General features: G+C 44.9%; 1 protein-coding gene across 3 annotated transcripts in view; it reads right to left on the bottom strand.

Annotated features, from left to right (window-relative positions):
- The window catches only part of LOC135904776 (protein-cysteine N-palmitoyltransferase Rasp-like), a 39,516-nt gene that overhangs the window by 2,272 nt on the left and 17,441 nt on the right, over positions 1 to 19,803 (bottom strand). The window contains exons 6-11 of one of the 3 annotated variants that reach the window (XM_065435754.2): positions 18,027 to 18,257; positions 15,903 to 16,018; positions 11,289 to 11,495; positions 6,643 to 6,678; positions 4,624 to 4,825; positions 2,748 to 2,892 (exon numbers count right to left, since the gene is read on the bottom strand). In XM_065435754.2, the coding sequence (XP_065291826.2) occupies positions 2,748 to 2,892; positions 4,624 to 4,825; positions 6,643 to 6,678; positions 11,289 to 11,495; positions 15,903 to 16,018; positions 18,027 to 18,257 (937 nt within the window). The remainder of the gene's footprint in view (positions 1 to 2,747; positions 2,893 to 4,623; positions 4,826 to 6,642; positions 6,679 to 11,288; positions 11,496 to 15,902; positions 16,019 to 18,026; positions 18,258 to 19,803) is intronic. The other 2 variants (XM_070522283.1, XM_070522282.1) reach the window with 2 other exon arrangements.

Raw genomic sequence — 19,803 nt, 5'->3', positions numbered from 1 at the left:
GATTATCTTTTTTCATAACCTACTGAAAAAGGTCATTCTGAATCCCTGATACTTTCATAGATCTAGTTGTGGGCCTTGCACGTACAAACCTCTTCAACAGACGGAGTCTGTAAATGCTGGGGTTTAAATTTTTGCAACTCACATTTAGGTTATGTCAGTCAAACACTTCGTTCTGTTTCTTGTATTTGATACACAATTACATATTTCCTTTCCCTCTTCAACACACTGAGTTTGTAAATACTTGGGCTTAAATTTTTATTGTGATCATGGGTGAAACACTTTGTTCTGTTTGTTGTATTTGATACACTGTTACGTATTATATGTCATTTTCTGTTGGTATTATCACATACGGATTAGGCTACAGCACGGACCGTTACGGATTGACAGTCTACTTTCGATGGAAAAACAAATAACTGCATGTTGGGTGCACTGTTGAAAAACATTGCTTATAGTTTGGATTTCCTGTAACTTTAAATCAATTTGAGCAAACGCGGTCTTGTAAGAACATTGTTAATCTAATCGATACAAAGTTCTATATGCCTCATCGCGATCTATCAGACCGATACAAAATCAATGAATACCACGTTATTCTACAAGGTATAGTGGTGGAACTCGCCGATACTATGTCAAAACATACTTTAATAAACTGACACCAAGTCTCTTGCTTTTACCTACACAAAACTTAAGATCGAATAGCGGATGCGGGTTATTCATCCAATTCAGTTATAACGCTTCTATTTCATCAAAAAATTGCATGCATCACGTTTGCAGAAACAATGCTTCTATTGTAACATATGTTAATGTTCTTTTTCTCCACAAATTATTACATGAAAATGCCTGCTGCTCGCACTCGCTTTATAATGTGCGCTTTTACAATCCACAGAAAGGCAGAAAGAAACAGCGCACCTTGAAGCCTTCATTTTTTTGTGACCCTCTATCTAGACTACAGGCGACAAATAATACCCGTTCAGAGTTTCTGAATATCTTTATGCCTAATTTTAATATATTCCTGAAAGGAGTTGCAGAGATATTTCAATAACTGAACGACAACTCTCATATCTGTTGTGTGTCCGGTCATTCTGTAATAAGTTTTTTTTCTGTTTCTCCACTTCTGCTTCGTATTCTCTTCATGTACACATACTATGGTCTGTTAAAAGCTTTATTCGCGAAATTAATATTCTTTTTCTACGTGTCTGTGCGTGTGTATGTGTGTGTGAGCTTGCACTGTTCTTCATGTGCATTGTTTTGCTGAGTGCGCTAGCACCAAGACCCTTGAGGCTGTTCCTGCGCACTTGAATACACACTTCTTTTTCTTTTTAACATTACTATTGAAGCAAGTTTACATGACGCGTTCGTGGAACAGGTACAAGAACAGCACACGTTTTCCAGGAAGCATTTGAATCCGAGGCATCCACATACAATTTGGGCCGTTATTGTGATGTTGTGTGGTCTTCAGAGTTAACTCTTTAGTGCTAGTTTTGTTAATATATTTTAAGTCCGATACCGGATAACCTACATATCGCTGTCGCAGGCTCCATAGTTGATCATTGAGTCCAGGCACATTGATTATCAGTGAGTGCATTCGACGGTACGTGTGCACCTGTTGTCGGTGTTCTGCACTGTTATTTGTCCACAGTAATAATCCCTTTGAGCACACCATATGTATGTGCGTAGTATATACACAGCAGTATAAGTCATACAATATTTGAAAACGCTATGTCGAAATAAGCTATGCACTTCTCCCACACATCGTGTTGCTTCATTCTCTTCTGAGTTTGAGTAACTGTCCAATCATATGCCAGCCATGCATGTTGGACACGCTCATCGGAGTGTCTGCGGTTGTTCCACTTATTCCTTTGTCAAGAATTGGGCATATTTGTTGTGCTCATTTTGTTCAAGCGCTCCGTGTGCAGCAGTTGTCCTTACAACGGTACACCGCAGCTGGTGTAGGCCAATTGTTTGCGTTGCGTCGTTAGTGAATTGTTGTAAGTTTGAGCGTTTAAACGGTGACATTCTTGCTACAACTGTTTCCTTGTTGTTCCCAGAGGTACAGAGCACATGCATTAGGAAAACAACTCTGACGGAGGAAACGAAAACTGCGCCACCTTTCTCATTCAGAAAAATGTATTGCTTGATGTGCTGAGAGTTTGGTTATTACTTGAGTCTTTTATTGTTGCGACACGCTGCGTGCAACGCTACAGTCCGACCTGCAAATCTGCCATATCTGACGAGTTTATCGTCACATGCTCAATTTGTTAAGCTTGTCTACGGTTGTCGATGTGTGACCAGTGCTTTCCTCCCATTCATTTGCGGTGAATTTGGGAGAAATCTGATTCCTGAAAAACACGCATACAGTCGCCAAACTTTCTTTTTCGGAAACGGATATTTTACGCTCACCGCGTTATTCAAAGCTAAAAGGAGCACGTCCACCCACTCCACACAGACTCCGTATAAAGGCGGACGAAATCTCGGCAGCTGTTACGAGAAGTTTTCGTGAATAGTTGCTCATCATTGTAGCTGGCAGAACAGAACAGAGTTCCTATTCAAAGTGTCCCTGTATGTCAGATGCGATATTCTTAATTAACGGGTAGCATATTGAGAAATAATATATAGTTGATTATTTTCCACAACATATCTGTCGGCATCTTTCTTTTGCGTCGAAGGTAGTATTTTAACTTTAGACAGGTATGTGATTACCTGCCATGGTAAGCCACCACCCAAGGCAATATTAAGCTTTGCTGCCTCACCAAGAAGTACTCCTCTGCAGAGGGTCAGCACGACGTCCAGTTCAGCCAGGTGGAACATACAAGCGCAGATGGTGAGCAGGTAGTGCGGGGAGCCCAGCAATGCTCTGGCCTCTCTCATTCGTCCAGGCGTCGCCAGGTACCTACCCTGCCACGCAATGCAAAATGGTTCGGTTTGGTTTTGTTTGGTGCCAATACCTGTGGCTTGACCAATTACAGGGGATCGACCATGAATCGGGTGGCACTTGGTAAAAAAAAGGAAGAAAACTCAAGTGGGATTTCGTAAATTCAGCATTAGATTATAAGTGATGTTCATCGCCAGTATAAATTGTAAGGCTAGATCGACAATTTATACTTCAACGTTGAAGCTACGTTGAAGTAGATTATACAATCGTTGAAGCTTGCGTTTTTATTTTGATAGTGAGAAAAGCAAACACTGATAAAATTAACAAAACGAAGTTTCGCAGAGACGGCGGCGCGTATGTAATCTCTATCTTCACTGAGTCACTGCGCTACGCAGAACGTGTCTGTCAACGAACCACGAGGTGACAAGTAGAACTCGGTTAGTCATAGGTGCTTTGACAGTGAGGCCCACTGTCCGCTATCTGAGCACGCTTGCGACTAGGGTTTTAGGAAAGCTTTCTTTGCTAACCTACTCCGGACTTCCCTGACCTGGCAGGCTTCGCAAAGAAAGCTTCGCTTTATTAATAAGTCTCTCAACTCGATTGGTTGCCACAGGCTTGTACGGACAATTTTGGCGTAAGGACGTGTTCGTGGATGCCGGCGCAAGCGCTTTCCGCACGCGCTTTATTCAGCTTAGGTTCGGTGTTCCCCACTCGTTCGTCACAACCCTTGCATCACCACAGCCACACGATTGCGTGAACACTTTCTGTGGACAATGAATAGTAACAATTGTCTTCAAGGCTAATAAGTTTAGTTGCAAATGAATCGCTGGTAATTGATCAGGGAGGTAGCGGATGTGAGTCTGCTGCCGGCGGTTATCAGGCATCACTTATTGTGGCGGTGTGCTTACGAATTACGGGTTTTCGTCGTGTGACAAAAAAGGAAAGTACGCAAGAAATCGCGAGAAAGCGAAAGAAAAAAGAAAAATTTTCCTGTTGTTTTCTCTGGTGCTGCATTTGGGCGCTGTTTCTTCTTTCATGAAGAAAAAGTTTCCGATGAGACAGATTTATGTAGTCTACAATATGTTTAGGCTTCAACAGAATATGCCGAAGTATTAATTTTGCCGTTGCAAGTGCAATATTGAAATATCACAAGTTTGTAAGAACTATGTTCTTGTGAAACTTTTTTTTTGTTCTGACATACTTAGTGTTGAAGTTCGGTTATGATTGTGACCCCTCAACTCCATCGCACGAGATCATGAGCCATATTGGCTGTACAAAAAAGTCGGTAGGAAGTGTGGTGCGCTGTCCTAGAAACGAAATAAAAGCAAGAATTTTATTCCAAAGAAAACAAGTGTTTTTTTACTATGTACTGCTTCCCATGACAATGTTAACATAATACTAAATCAAGCAAAACTTATTTACACTGGAGAAATCTGAAAATCATAGATAAATTTAGAGCCACGATTGGTGTCGCGTAGGGATAGCGCCTATTTACGGTCCCACAGCTTTCAGTGCACCGGCAAGTAAAGTTGTCTCCGAGTATAGGTCCTCCCAAAAGTTTTCCTTAAGAAAGAGATCTTCGCACTCAAAAACAAAATTTCTGCCAGCGAATCCGGTGATCCTTCGTTTTTCTCCTCTGTTTCAACTGTCTAGACTTTCACCAAACATTAATTCATTTAGTGTAACAACCATGCTAATATCTACAAGGAGACAATGCTCGTCACCACGAATAGTGTAGATGGTCTAGAACATACCTCGAGCGCTTTGACGAACGCCGATTTCCTCGCCTCAGCTACAAGTACCTCCAGGACGATGCCGAGCAGGCTGAGCGCACAAAACATCCCGTCTGCTTTCTCCATGTCGTGCCAGAACCAGGTGAAGGCGAAGGATGCCGCAGCTCCCAGGAGCAACCACCCAGCGCCTCTGCGGCTGCCTACCATGGGCTCGTGGAAATACCTGTCGGGGCACGAATGAGTGGCAATTCTAATTATTTTTATTTATTCTACGCTGTTACGACATCGTCTCTTGGTGGTTATTGTCTCAGGAGCTGCATGGTAGGGAAATGGGGTTGGTTTATAAGAAAAGAGTGTATCGTGTACCCTCTCCTTCCTTAGCACTTCTTCAGTGCTGCAGTATCTACAAACATAGAAAACTCAGAAGAAATACATGAAGTACACGAGCATCTGTGCTTCTGGAAGATGCTACATGCATGAGCCTAAGATGCGTTTTCCGTATTCCAGTTCCCAGAGAAGGGAAGCGCAGTCGAGGACGCCAGAAGACTACGTGGGGCGATGAAATTAGGAAATTCGCGGGCGCTAGTTGGAGCCGGTTGGCGCCGAAAGACAGTTCTAATGGAGATCGCAGGGAGAGCACTTCGCCTTGTCAGTGGACATAAAATATACGGATGAAGATGAAGATAGTGATGATGGTTACGATTATGCTGATGAGGATTTCTCCGCTTTGCTTTATCCACTGCTGCAAAATTGCCGGCCACAGCGATGCGAGAAGCTTCTGGTTGGTTTTCCGTCCATGGCCAATCTCACACAAGGTGGGAAGTTTCGGCTAGACATGAAACTATGGTACGCCTATGAAGACCGCACTGAAGCAAACATTGTGCTCCGTAACGCCCAAGGATAGTCAGTAGGCAGTGTCGCCCGTGAAACTGCCTAAAGTGGTTCAGCCACTGTGACTGCAGTGGAAGCTCAGGATCCTTTGTCGCTTTGTACTGGAGAAAGCCTGCTCGAGATGCAGCGCGTTGAGGCACGAGCCGGATTATGTACAGATCAGCCTGCACACTGGCTGTCGTTATTTCGATTTCATGCTTTGTAACCAATTTGCTCGTCGCCCTACAAACTGTGCGACATAATCTACCCAACTTTCTTCCTCTGTTTCCAGACTTTCCCTATTGAGCACGATCCACAAAATACTACTGAGCAAGGAATTGCAAAGATGTTGGTGTTCTTCGATTCGAGTCAACAATAAAAACATCAGTAAGCAATGAGACAGAGTCCTCTACCACAGCCTCTCATGAGAGACCTCTACATTAGGAATGAGACACATGAGAGACCTATACACCAGCCTCTCACATTGCCAATGCTTTTCTTTATACTCAATAATTTCTTGAAAAAATCGATAAATTTTTATTCTTCTGTACATTTTTTTCACCTTAAAAACCAATCTGAAAAATTATGCATATTTCTTTTCCTCCTTCAATGCCATGCTGATCTTGCATACATTTAGAAATAAATATTATACGATGCTAAAGTGAATTCAAGGAGCCGTGTATATAAGGGTGCTTCTAATGTCCCGTGAACCATTCTGGAAACAAATTGTCATATTCTAGTATTTTACGTGATCTTTGAAAACTCGAGGTGGTCCAAACTGTTGAGAAGGGAACAACCTCCTTGTGTGTATTTGTGTTCACAACTGAATCTGAACGAAAGGTAAATTATCTCTGGGATTGGTACCGGGGTTCTGACGTTCTGAAAACGTACGCATATTACAGAGTGAATTTCGCCATGAAACAAAGGTGTCTCTGCCATAATAGTGCGGCAATCTATGCGCAAATGTGTAGAACGTTTATTTCACTCCCTACAGCGAAGTGAAGAACTCTTCATGCCAACTTCAGAATATTCTTGAAAAGGAGATTTGAGAGATACAAAAATTCGCATGTCACGGAAGGTCTACCGAAAATATAGAGCTTCACGCTATCTTGGTATTTCGTTTTGAAACAGCAAATAGCCGACTATAATATTCAAGTAGGTTTTACGTACCTTCGAATGAATAGATGCATTCCTCTGTCAAAGTACCTAAAATGAAGGTAGGCCACGGGAATATTAGCAAAAAAATTTCTGACATTAGATACACGCACAAAAAAACTCACATGGTGCTGTAGATATTCAGCAAGCACAGCGGCTCGCAGGTGGTGGTCTTCTCTATTCAACAGTCTATCGGTAAAGAGAAGCTAAAGGCAGACATTAAATTTCTTTACCCAAATAAAATGTTTTTTCTCCACGTATTTAGCTAACTTTGTGGTAGTAGGTCAATTATTAGAAAAAAAATTAGTCAATGAAATATTTTTTTTTTTCAAATTTCGTTCAGAAACATCCATCCGACGTCGCGAATTCCAACCTATCTTTTTAGTACCTAGAACCTTGTGGCACAGTCAACATTCTTTCAACTTGTCAAGTGCAGTCTGTGGCTATATTATGACCTATCTTACTAGTTTAAAAATAACTTGACCCAAGCAGACGCTGTGAAAATCAGTGACTCGTTGGCAGGCTGGTGTGCCATGATCAAGGTTGCCGCGCCTCCAGTCATTTACTTTCGCAGATGTTGTGGTTTTCAACAAAGCTCTAACCGCAGATAAGAGTTTATATTGTAGGCAGGCAATCTACTAATACAGAAGAATTTCTGAGCATTAACTGATTTTAACTCCCATTGCCGCGACCTTCAAATGCCGTTGAGCCAATAGCCAGAGACGTTATCCAGGCACTCAAACGAGAACATCTGGACAAGTAGTGAGAGCAAAAGGATATCATCTGGGCAACCTCACAAGAGCGCACTACTTACTCTAGTTACATCCCGAACAAGTTACAAAAGAAAGGCCAACCCTTCCCCCAGCAGGAAATGGGTTTAAGCGAATGTTTTCCTGCGTGACCATGACCTTTGTCACGGTTGCGTAACCCACCGGTAACGGTGCCGGATTACTTCGGCCTGCCACTTCCTCAGCTCGGGATCTACTTCTAGTTGCTGTCGGATTGCCTGGTCTCGGGTGGCTCTGACGGCTGGATCGGTGCGCCGACGGCGAGCCCTTTCACGGGCGACTTCTCGCCACTGCTCGTCGAAGGCTGCCCGTTCCTAGGGGAACGCACAACGCGTGGCCGTCCCATCAGTTTTCCGAGACTGAACTGAATGGAAACGAAGCCCGCGTGGCGCGCGTGAAACCTTTTCCTGCCCTTTCGCTCCCCGGCGTAAGCGAACCGGCTCTGATTGGTTGCGCGCGTGGCGTCAGCGCGCGCCTATGCAGCTGGAATCCTTGCTAATGACGCAGGCCTCGGCACCGGCGCAGCTGACAACTCATCGAACCACCCTTTCCCGCAGCTTCTGTACTCTGGGAGCAACTGGGCTTTCTTGCGTGACCACGACAACGCCAGCGGTCCGCGAGTTCCGCGGCGCTCCGATAGCATCTGGCGCGAGGTGAACAGCTGTATAATATATATATATATATATATATATATATATATATATATATATATATATATATATATATATATATAGACCGTTTTTTCGTAGGCGCCGCCATATTGTGAACGCAGTGGCGCCGCCTATGAGCAGCGCCATACTGGCTTGGGTGAAAGCGGTCTTTTGCATGGCAGGTATACGCTCGGCGGTAGGCTCTGGCGTTTGTTTTCGCGGTCGTGCGGTCTATTTAGTATGACGTGCGTTTTCTAAGTGGTAAACGGTTCTGTTAGAAGTGCTGAAGTGGTTAAGGCGTCATGGGCCGGAATTTCTGGTGGCGTTGAGGTGGACGGAACACGCAGCGCGATGTGTGCGCGCATATATTTGAGCCTACAATCAGCCTCGGAGATCAATTGTGTATTTCTGAATGTTCCAATCACTAATGTAACCTCATTGCAGTATTATCCTCTATTTCTGAGCTGCGGTTTAGGAGCCATGGAACATACGCGACGATCGTAACAGCGTGAGCGTGGGTATACCGTTCTGCTACGCTAGGAGCTGTGATGTTATACTTTGACAAGCGTTCAAACTGTTCGCTGCAGGTTACATTGCGTGACTACTTTGTTCGATGGATGAGGTTTCCGCCGCTGAATACAATAGTTTTGGCAAGTGATAGCAGCATACCTTACAGTCTGAATTACGCTTGTCTAGCAAAGGGGCTGTTTGCGAACTGCGCGAGCGTCCTAAGCAGTAGTAGGTGCGGGATTACAGATATCTTTGTTCTATATAGCGCATGGTCCAAGCATACGGCATCAGCGGTTATATATTTATAAACGTTGTGCGGCGTTAGCCCGTTTTCTCTTGCTTTTTTAGAGAAAGAGGGTGATAACCGAATTTCTTTTTTCGGTTGTGTTCGTTCAGTTCTCTACGACGGACTCACACGTATCGTATTACGGAAATTTTGCGCTCAAGAATAGCCATCGCATTCTTTTTATGCGAACCCTCTCATATATTATGGCTGTATACAGGCCAAAAAGGCAATGCTGAAGCACACAGCTTATATATGTATCGTGCTGGCTCACCAACTGCAGTGATCGCTGTGTTGAGCAGCGCCATGGGCCTCATGCAGAAAGTCTAGCGTAGACATATGGTAATTTCAAGCATACTAGACTTGAAATACGTGAGAACGATGCCAGTGTATCACAAATATTTGAAAGCGCCTGCTGCTTAGATGTTTCGTGGTTGCCTTAGGTTGGGCGTGCACGAGTATGTGCTGTTATGTTTTATGTTTTACTCCCTATGCCAAATGCCAATCGATCAGACAGTGAGCTGATTTACCATTTATTGCTGGTAATACAGATACTACGATTACAAAAACGGCGCCGAATAAAACAAACACACGAAGAAGGGAAACACGAGACAGCACGTAGGCGCCTACGTGCTGTCTCGTGTTTCCCTTCTTCGTGTGTTTGTTTTATTCGGCGCCGTTTTTGTAATCATGCTTAACCAACTAGCCCACCAACACATGCTCAATACAGAGACGCCGGTTTATTTGTTGAATTAAAATCGATATAAGCAAAATAGTAAACAACACATACAGGCACCGCGACTGATAATGCGCGCCCACCGCGGCTGATGTTGCGCGTCACATTTTTGCGCCCCCAAGACATATGTCTGCCTACAGTAGTTACCGATGCACCGCACGGCTTCCCTAACGACCTTATCTGAACGAACATGGCGTAAATTTCACAAAGTAAGATCTAAAACATCTCGAAATCGTTCCGCAGCACGCGACAGCATTACTTTCAAGCAGCGCCGCGCCGGATCGCCCAAGCCAGAGAGGAGGAAAGGCTCTCCGGGCGCCCTATCCTCCTCGCCCGATGAAACGGTCTATATATATATATATATATATATATATATATATATATATATATATATATATATATATATATATATATATATATATATTGTTTTATAGTCTCTAAACTGCACAGTGAATTATGAGCGATGCTGTTGTGCAGGATTGGGGATAGGTTTGACAACCGGGAGTTTTGCACTTTGCATTGGAATCATCGAAGTAACGAGAAATCTGAGCGTTGTGTCACAGCTGGTTTGCTCAGTCCGCTTGCCTTTCAGAGATCACAGCAGCGCTTTTTGTCGCTTTCTGAAGCTATCACACGCGTCCCATAACAACGCCTCATAGATTGCAGGCCTGCGCGCTCTGCTTATGAGGCCATGCTACTTGGATCCGAATTTCGACTGTCGAGCCCAGCGTGACGAAAACGGCGACGTCAAAATCACCACGGCTGCGATTTTCGCATCTGCGAAGCGCCTTGTAGAAAGCCAGGTTATTTTTGGCGTATGCTTATTCAGTGCGCGTTTGTAATATTAAAAAAAAACAAAAAAAGAAAAAATTATAAACTGCTCTAATGAAGCTTTTTTCTGTTTACATTCCTCACTATATCAAAAAAGAAAGCAAGCATGCGACGGTGGCGCAGCTGGCGATGCGCATTCCTTTTAATTCCCGACCAGTTAACGCCCTGAGTGTTAATTTGGCGAGACGTTCCACGCCTGCGAAGTTCATAGGCACGTAGGGGCCGCCATTCGCCGTGCCTGCGAATTCACTAGTGTGAAACCGCAAGCAATGCGCATCATGTGAAACAGGTTAAAACGTTATTTGTGGTTACGCGCACTGATGCAACACTGCTTCTCTCATGCAAATGCGATCACATGCACACTTTGGTAGAGACATCAGGGAAATATCAAGCTGTATTGGCGACATACAAGTCTGCAATTCCAGAACAATCACTGCTGAATCCTAGCAGGCGTCTCGGTAGGCGAGAAAACAGGCAAAAGCAATAGACGGGTTTGGAGTTGCAATGCCAGCTCGTGGTGTTGTTACGAGATTTAAACCATGACCACTCCGGACTAGCTAATAGTTTGTCGTTAAGCGTGAATACACTGCCTTCTGAAGAAACCAAAAATTAAAAGTGCATATTTGTTTTTTGGACCTGAACTGCACAAATATTCGAGACACCATTGAAATCTCTGGCGTTATACAAACGTAGTAGCGCTGCGTTACAAGCGATCATTGCCGTTCGCTCTCTTTGTTAATCACTAAGTCCAGCTCCCGTGATACGTGAGAATAGGCTTTCGGAGAAGTGCTTAAAGTACAAGAAATGAACTTTTTTTTTTACTCTCTTGTGCTTTTTTTTATATTGGCCTAGTAAAGACTCACCTCCAGAACTGAGAGCATTGGCTCAGCCTCGCTATGCACTTTGCGTGTGGCGGGATCTCGATTCCTTCGGCGCGGGCCAAGGCACCGGCGAAGCCGTAGGCGAACGTGTAGTGAACGTAGAAGAAGAACAGTAGGGCAAGGCCGAAGCCGACGAGGCTGGTGGGATCCAGCTTCCCGACCATCCAGGGCCACTCGGACATGGCCGAACTGCGTGTTAGAGTGACCAAGTCAGGGTGTTACTATTGTATGTGGACCTGTAGTGGGGTGTATTGCTTGAAGGCTTTCACGCTCCTTACGCAACCTTCGTTTTACTGTCCAAGTCCACCCGATCACCTAACACAAACAAAGGGAAGGCAACTTGAAGTGTGTTTCGAAACGACAGAGTCAAAGAAAGGTAACCTCTTTTTCTAACGTGTGAATCAATAAATAAAATCTCTATTAATATGAAGAATGACACTCCGACTTTAATAAGGTATGGACTTTGTTTGTTTGTGTTATAAAATGATGTTGAGCTTATCGTTTCTTCAGCGCATTCAAATTAGTCGAATGAGGACGGGTTCTGTGGTGAATTCCCCTGCAGTGCTTCTGCGTTTCCATATGTAGATTATACGGTGTGGAGATCTGTTACTCGTAAGTATTTGCACCATATGCTGCAGAAAATGTTTTTCTTGCATCTTGTGCTGCGGGTTGGGTCTAAAGGAAGTGTTTGACCTCACATTTGGAAGACCTCTCCACTCAACAACATTGCTAGCGTAGTTATTATTTCTTTAGCTGGATACGTCTGTAAGATCAAACGCCAGCATATGGTGAGAAGATACACATAGAAAGCGGGCAATGAGTGAGAAATACCTCTTAGACAAGAATCCTTTGTAACTTAGTTAAGTACAGTGTCCACTCAAACCAGCATAGTTTATGAGTACGATAAAAACCATCCATAAGTTATCAAAGCTAGTTCTTAGCGTTCAAGACCTGCGGGCTAAGTTGTAATGAGCAGTAACATTCTTGTTCAGTATTTTGTGCCCAGAATTTGGATGCCCCCTAATATATGAATAATTTCATGTGGAAAGACTATGTCTTGCTAAAACGCGCCTTGTCTTTAACCAATATATTATTCAGGTTACTTGTTTTGTGTGGTAGGGGCTAACTTCTAAAAAGCCGGCAGCTTACTAGCCCTTTTTCGACATGGTTATCCTCTTGTTTAAGTCCCTCATATACAAAATGCATAAAAATTAGGTTTGTCTGCAAGCCCATACCTTAACTCTCGATGCTATGAATCACCGAGCAACTGCGTTAAGCGACCAGAGACCTATTGTCAGAGGCGCGAAGGTCTCATGTTGAAAACAATGCCGTAATCTACTCAAACAATTATTTCCAATCTCAATTACCAACATACAAAAATGACGCTGTAATAATTCATCAGCCAGCAGTGCTTACACAAAAATAACGATGTTATGTAACAGCCGAGTACGAAGCTGCAATCTTACGCAGTGACAGATGTGGCTCAACGACCGATTTTGCTTATCGCCTAGTCACGTATGGCTCTGCCCCGTTTGGAGCTTTTAGGCGTCTTGGTTGACGCAAGACTGCTGACCTGCGGCACCAGTGCACTTAGTAGCATTGATACTGAGTACCCCATGTAGACCGACAATATGTTTGGATTGTCGTGGATTAGAGGAGACTGCAGAAAGAAAATGGAAGCACTTTATGCAAATCAGATTACGCAGTCTTCGTACAGAACAGAACCATGCCAGTGGGGATATTGCCTCGGATCCCAGAATACATCTCATTTTATGACGTGTAATGTACGACTCGACCAAGTGGCTTGAAGAACCAAATGGTGGCATGGTCCTAACTTGCTACACGAACCAGTCAACGAGTGTCATTTAGAGCAGTTCACTTATTGGACGTTCACAACGCTGCGAGAAACGAGGTAGTAGAATTTCATGCAGCAATGGCCACAAGAATTTCTAGTTCACTCACAGACATTGAGCGTTTCAGCATGTTGCAACGCTTGATGAGGATCACAGCTTTTTTTTTGCTAATATGCGAGGGTAAATGCAGCTTGGTTGTCAAGATCTACGGACTGTTGCAGGCACAAGACCGGAAAAGCGGGCGATCTGACGGTGACAGAAATCCTGCGTGCTTAATACTGGATTGAGTACGTACGAAAGCTTGACCTTTCTGCAGAATTCAGTAGCTTATACGGAATTTAGTAGCATGACAGGAGCGCGGCCAGCGAAACCCACGTCACGTGTATCGCTGATCTTCAGACACTCATAAATATTGACGGCATCCCCAGAGTCGGTAGGCAGTTGCCGCTTATGAATTCACCGCAAGGTGTGAGTCATCGAAGAATATTCCCAGCAAATCATCCTTAGTCAACTGTATTGGTTCTGAGAGCTCACGACCAAGTCTTGCATGGTGGCATGCGTGGCGCGCTTAGCAGCTCAGAGATTCCTACTGGATTTGTCGATCACGTATTCTAGTCAAAAAGGTAATGCATGGCCTATATGGTGTGGTATGGTAAAACTATTCAGCTACTTCGGGCGCGCGTCACACGTGCGGGTCGCTCCCACGTCACTATGTGTGCAAACATTTGACGGCCAGCGCAGCAAATGGTCCAACCGCAAGTGTGTCAAGTCGCCGGATAGCGCTGACAAACACTTTTCGAAGTTGTCCGTCTGGACTTGGACGGCCCGCTTTTAGTGCAATATGATACGTTGCCCTTTTAAGGCGAAAGCCTCAAGTCCCTCGTTGAATGGCTCATAGCCGCAAAAAAAGTGGCGTCTAGTCCAGTGAGACAAAAAATATAAGAATGGCTCATGCTCCCGTAATCAAGCAAAGATGCAATGGCTAAATGCGAATGAAGAAACGAAGGAACGAAGGAAAGACAAAGAACGAAAGAGAAAAGCTAGAATAAAGAAAGAAAGAAAGAACGAAAGAAGGAAAGAAAGAAAGGATGAAAGAGAATGAAAGAAGCTTTGCGTTGTGCATTAGGTGCTCGCATGTGTAGTTGAGGAGGTGGACCTGCAGCGCCATATGGTTGCTTTGCACTGTGGCTCGTTATGCCTTGGAAGAAGTCTGACCCCTCCAATCGTATGACTTAATGGACTACCACTTGCCAAGCAGGCATTACTCATCACGTGCAACAGGAGTATAACATGCTGCCGAACTTTATTACGGCTTTGGCTCAACTTTATTTTTCACCTGCTTGCTGTGCGATTTCAGCTCGATGTCGCAAAGTTTCACCTCGGGTGACGACCCTTTCCGAATGTTCATCGCTGTTGTCCGATGTTTCCGAATCTATGCAACATTGTTTTCGTCGCAACATTTTCTCAGGAGTCAGCAGTTTTGGCACCATCTTGACGCAAACCTTCTTGCTTTCTAAATTTCCAGTCGAAATCTGGTGAACCAACAACTTTTTACGCCTGCTGCATCGCCAGCACTTCACCTGGAGCTCGTTTCCAGCATGACGTCTACGGCGCTATATATTCGTACAATGCACAGACCGTTTAAAAAGCGTCGGCAAATCTAAAGATGATCTTTCACATGTCAGGAGAAAAGACGTTGCGCAGGACACCTCTCGACAGCGGGTTATAAGGGAACCTTGTAGTGCTGAATACTTCATTGTGGGATGTGTGGTGGGATTGGCTGTTTGGATAAGTGAAGGCTTCGCTGCGTAATGTGCTTACAGAGCCTCAGTCAACATTGAAAAAATTACGACATGCTAACAAAAGTCGAAGTGGTGATCAACTTAAGGCCTCCTCTAACTTCGTTGAGACTGACGAATCAGGACCGCGCCCTTTGACGCCTACCGATATAGTTGTTGGACGACGGTTCACTATCATACCATACGATTCAGCTGAAGTCATTTTCAACTCGATGCGAGCAAGTGCCATTCATCGTCATGCCTATTTGAAGCTACTCGTGCACAGACAACTTCTGGAAGCGGTGGCGCAAGGACCATCTGTTGCAACTTCGATATTCTGATTTCGTAGGCACCAGACTAGCTTCGAGATAAAGGAAAGTAATATCGTGATCGCTCATTCTAAGCCCTCACCCTTACAAATGAAGAAGCTCCGAAGCCTCATAGAAGTTTTCAGATGTTCAGACGGTCATGTCCGCTCCTGGAAGCTGAAGCGACAAGGATGTTTTGATATAACAATGCCTATACAAAAACTATGCGAACTTCAGCTCTCTGATTAAGGACACCGCGTGCAAATAAGAAACGTCGCGAACATGCAGAGCGAGCACCGTGGCGCCGAAGCACAAATGGATAGGGTGCGAAGCTCGGTCATTACAGTCGACGGTGCGACGCCTGGTGTGCCACAGGTAAATCCCATATTGCTTCACGTGCAAATAAGAGACGCATCGCACACGCATAGCGAGCATTGCAGGGTGGAAACCCAAACAGAAAAGACGCGAACGCGGATATTCTATTCACCTTCAGGCGCCTTTGCGCTCCAGCGCTGGCTTCCCGCACAGCGACAAACATAATCGCCGATTTCACAGATGGGGCATGTACACATGGACGTAAATGGGTTGCTTACCATCCCTCGTGCAGGTATCGTTAAATACCCCTGACAGAAGAAAAATGCACAAAACGTAACGCACCTGTAGAGGTAGTGGGTCATGACTTCCATCAGAAGAAAGTGAACCGCGCTCCGCAAAACACCCAAGATGGCGGCGCCTACTTCGCGTGGAGTGCATGGTGGCCTCGGCTTGTCTACCTGTTGGAGGTTTGAAATCTCTGTAAATATATAAAGGTCCATCGAACTGTTAGGCGTCCATCGCATCTACGGCATAAGCACCGAAAGGCTAAGACGACTGATTTTATATGGCATTTCACACCTTCGAGTCTACCTACACGGACTGCGGGATGGTTACCAGTTGAGACCACATGCACTGACTGTGCGCCTCGTTACGGGGACCCAGTCAAGTCATCGAGGAGTAGTGGAGATCTGTCATCAAGAGATTCGAGTTCCTTGCACAACTCCGGGCTGTCCAGAGAGCCCGTGATGCGGCGGTGAGGCTAGGCCTCCCCGTCCTCACGTGGGAGTGGCCCACGGTGCTGCTCTAAGTGCGGCACTTCTCAGGACCTCATCAAAGTTCTTTGTCTGTCTGTCTGTCTGTCTGTCTGTCTGTCTGTCTGTCTGTCTGTCTGTCTGTCTGTCTGTCTGTCTGTCTGTCTGTCTGTCTGTCTGTCTGTCTGTCTGTCTGTCTGTCTGTCTGTCTGTCTGTCTGTCTGTCTGTCTGTCTGTCTGTCTGTCTGTCTGTCTGTCTGTCTGTCTGTCTGTCTGTCTGTCTGTCTGTCTGTCTGTCTGTCTGTCTGTCTGTCTGTCTGTCTGTCTGTCTGTCTGTCTGTCTGTCTGTCTGTCTGTCTGTCTGTCTGTCTGTCTGTCTGTCTGTCTGTCTGTCTGTCTGTCTGTCTGTCTGTCTGTCTGTCTGTCTGTCTGTCTGTCTGTCTGTCTGTCTGTCTGTCTGTCTGTCTGTCTGTCTGTCTGTCTGTCTGTCTGTCTGTCTGTCTGTCTGTCTGTCTGTCTGTCTGTCTGTCTGTCTGTCTGTCTGTCTGTCTGTCTGTCTGTCTGTCTGTCTGTCTGTCTGTCTGTCTGTCTGTCTGTCTGTCTGTCTGTCTGTCTGTCTGTCTGTCTGTCTGTCTGTCTGTCTGTCTGTCTGTCTGTCTGTCTGTCTGTCTGTCTGTCTGTCTGTCTGTCTGTCTGTCTGTCTGTCTGTCTGTCTGTCTGTCTGTCTGTCTGTCTGTCTGTCTGTCTGTCTGTCTGTCTGTCTGTCTGTCTGTCTGTCTGTCTGTCTGTCTGTCTGTCTGTCTGTCTGTCTGTCTGTCTGTCTGTCTGTCTGTCTGTCTGTCTGTCTGTCTGTCTGTCTGTCTGTCTGTCTGTCTGTCTGTCTGTCTGTCTGTCTGTCTGTCTGTCTGTCTGTCTGTCTGTCTGTCTGTCTGTCTGTCTGTCTGTCTGTCTGTCTGTCTGTCTGTCTGTCTGTCTGTCTGTCTGTCTGTCTGTCTGTCTGTCTGTCTGTCTGTCTGTCTGTCTGTCTGTCTGTCTGTCTGTCTGTCTGTCTGTCTGTCTGTCTGTCTGTCTGTCTGTCTGTCTGTCTGTCTGTCTGTCTGTCTGTCTGTCTGTCTGTCTGTCTGTCTGTCTGTCTGTCTGTCTGTCTGTCTGTCTGTCTGTCTGTCTGTCTGTCTGTCTGTCTGTCTGTCTGTCTGTCTGTCTGTCTGTCTGTCTGTCTGTCTGTCTGTCTGTCTGTCTGTCTGTCTGTCTGTCTGTCTGTCTGTCTGTCTGTCTGTCTGTCTGTCTGTCTGTCTGTCTGTCTGTCTGTCTGTCTGTCTGTCTGTCTGTCTGTCTGTCTGTCTGTCTGTCTGTCTGTCTGTCTGTCTGTCTGTCTGTCTGTCTGTCTGTCTGTCTGTCTGTCTGTCTGTCTGTCTGTCTGTCTGTCTGTCTGTCTGTCTGTCTGTCTGTCTGTCTGTCTGTCTGTCTGTCTGTCTGTCTGTCTGTCTGTCTGTCTGTCTGTCTGTCTGTCTGTCTGTCTGTCTGTCTGTCTGTCTGTCTGTCTGTCTGTCTGTCTGTCTGTCTGTCTGTCTGTCTGTCTGTCTGTCTGTCTGTCTGTCTGTCTGTCTGTCTGTCTGTCTGTCTTTAAATTTTGCGCTCGACTGTACGCTTGAATTTTTTTTCTCATTGACACGACATCGCTATGTTTTTGCCGCTTATTACGAACCCACAGCACCTGTGCCGAGTAGTCATCGTAGTTTTGAAGTGGTCCCAGGTACACCGTTGGCATGTAGATCACGTAGGCCAACGTCTTCCAGTACGGGGGCCACTTGGTGCGACTCTCCTCGGGCTTGCTTCGCTCAGCGCGGATTAGGTCCAGGCTGAAACTAAGGCAGCGCAATATGTTCCAGTGGAAGGCGATGTAGGTCACCATGTGAGCCTCGTACCCGTATTTGTCCAAGATGTGCTGCGAAGGAAAGGGATAGCGGCCTCTTAGTTTGCACAAAAGACAGGTGACATTAAATTTCAAATAACAAATAAAGGGACCCATTGATTGTTATCTAAACTGAAGTGAGAGGTCTGCTGCGGCAAAAGTAAACTGCTATTTTATTTTTATATCTATTTATTTATTTATTTACTAGTAATGTATTCGAGATGTTGGCAACAAGTATAGCGTATAAGTATGGCGTCACAAGTGTGGCGTATAATAGCCAACGTCCGACCGTGCCTATCGCCTTTTCCTTGCGTGCGCGTCATTTTGTGTGTTCGCTGGTACCCCCTTCTCCAAGTTCAAGTAGATCTTGTCACCGGCTTTTGTACAATGATTGAAGAATGATTATACAACTTAAAGGCAACCTTTCAGCCATCTAGCAGTTCGTCGCCAAATGCGAGGCAGGCGCAATTGAAACAAGGGCACGAGTAAATGAATATATAATTTGCCACATAGTTTTAGCTGTAGACGTATAAAACAGCCTTGAAGTGTTCATAGGCATTTCAGGAATTACGTTCCCCTGATGGCTTCTGACACTTTGAGGGTTTACTAAATAACGATGATGACAACTTCACGAATAGTCACTTTAAACGAGCAAAGAATAAACTTGCAGAGGTTTGCAGAGTGCTGCAATTCAAAAGGAAAACTATAATTACAGTCAAATACACGCAAAAACACAAAATCGCATTGAAATAACCATCGAAAGTGATGAAAACTAAAATAGAAAAAGTAGTGATAGAGAGACAATATTATGGTAAACATACTTTTTCATTTTTTCTTATGAAGGCTCCTAAAACATTCACAGCCCGTTATTGCGCTGATCAAGCGTCGCCACCAGTGAAAGCAACATGCTCTGTCTTTTATGTCTTCGTAGCCACGCATGCACTTCGGCGTGCTATCGCGGACCTATCAACCACTGCTAGATGTAGTCGGCCAAAAAAGATGCCAGCCAGCCAGCCAGCCAGCCAGCCAGCCAGCCAGCCAGCCAGCCAGCCAGCCAGCCAGCCAGCCAGCCAGCCAGCCAGCCAGCCAGCCAGCCAGCCAGCCAGCCAGATAGATAGATAGATAGATAGATAGATAGATAGATAGATAGATAGATAGATAGATAGATAGATAGATAGATAGATAGATAGATAGATAGATAGATAGATAGATAGATAGATAGACAGATAGATAGATAGATAGATAGATAGATAGATAGATAGAAATAGAAGTCAGGATGGGAGAGAGGATAGATAGTATGAAAAGAAGTTACTGCCTCCTACGTTCACGCCCGACGTGGCGCCTGAGGTGGAAATATTGTTCTAGAGTCGCGCCCACTCCTACCAATGACAATGAAATTTTCTATTCGTCTATTTTTCTTTCCCCTTTCCTTAATTATGCTCTTTTTAACTAAAGGACCAGTTACTTAATCTCCTGCTTTATATTAGCTTCACTGTCTCCCGCACTGATGACATTTAGCGCAACATTTACAATAACTTCATACGAACCTAGAAGTTCGCCTTTACAACAACAGAAACAC

Source organism: Dermacentor albipictus, chromosome 7 (genome assembly GCF_038994185.2).
Source record: "Dermacentor albipictus isolate Rhodes 1998 colony chromosome 7, USDA_Dalb.pri_finalv2, whole genome shotgun sequence".
Lineage (NCBI taxonomy): Eukaryota > Metazoa > Arthropoda > Arachnida > Ixodida > Ixodidae > Dermacentor > Dermacentor albipictus.
The sequence above is the reverse complement of the archived record's forward strand: the minus strand, read 5'-3'. Positions and strand labels throughout refer to the sequence as shown.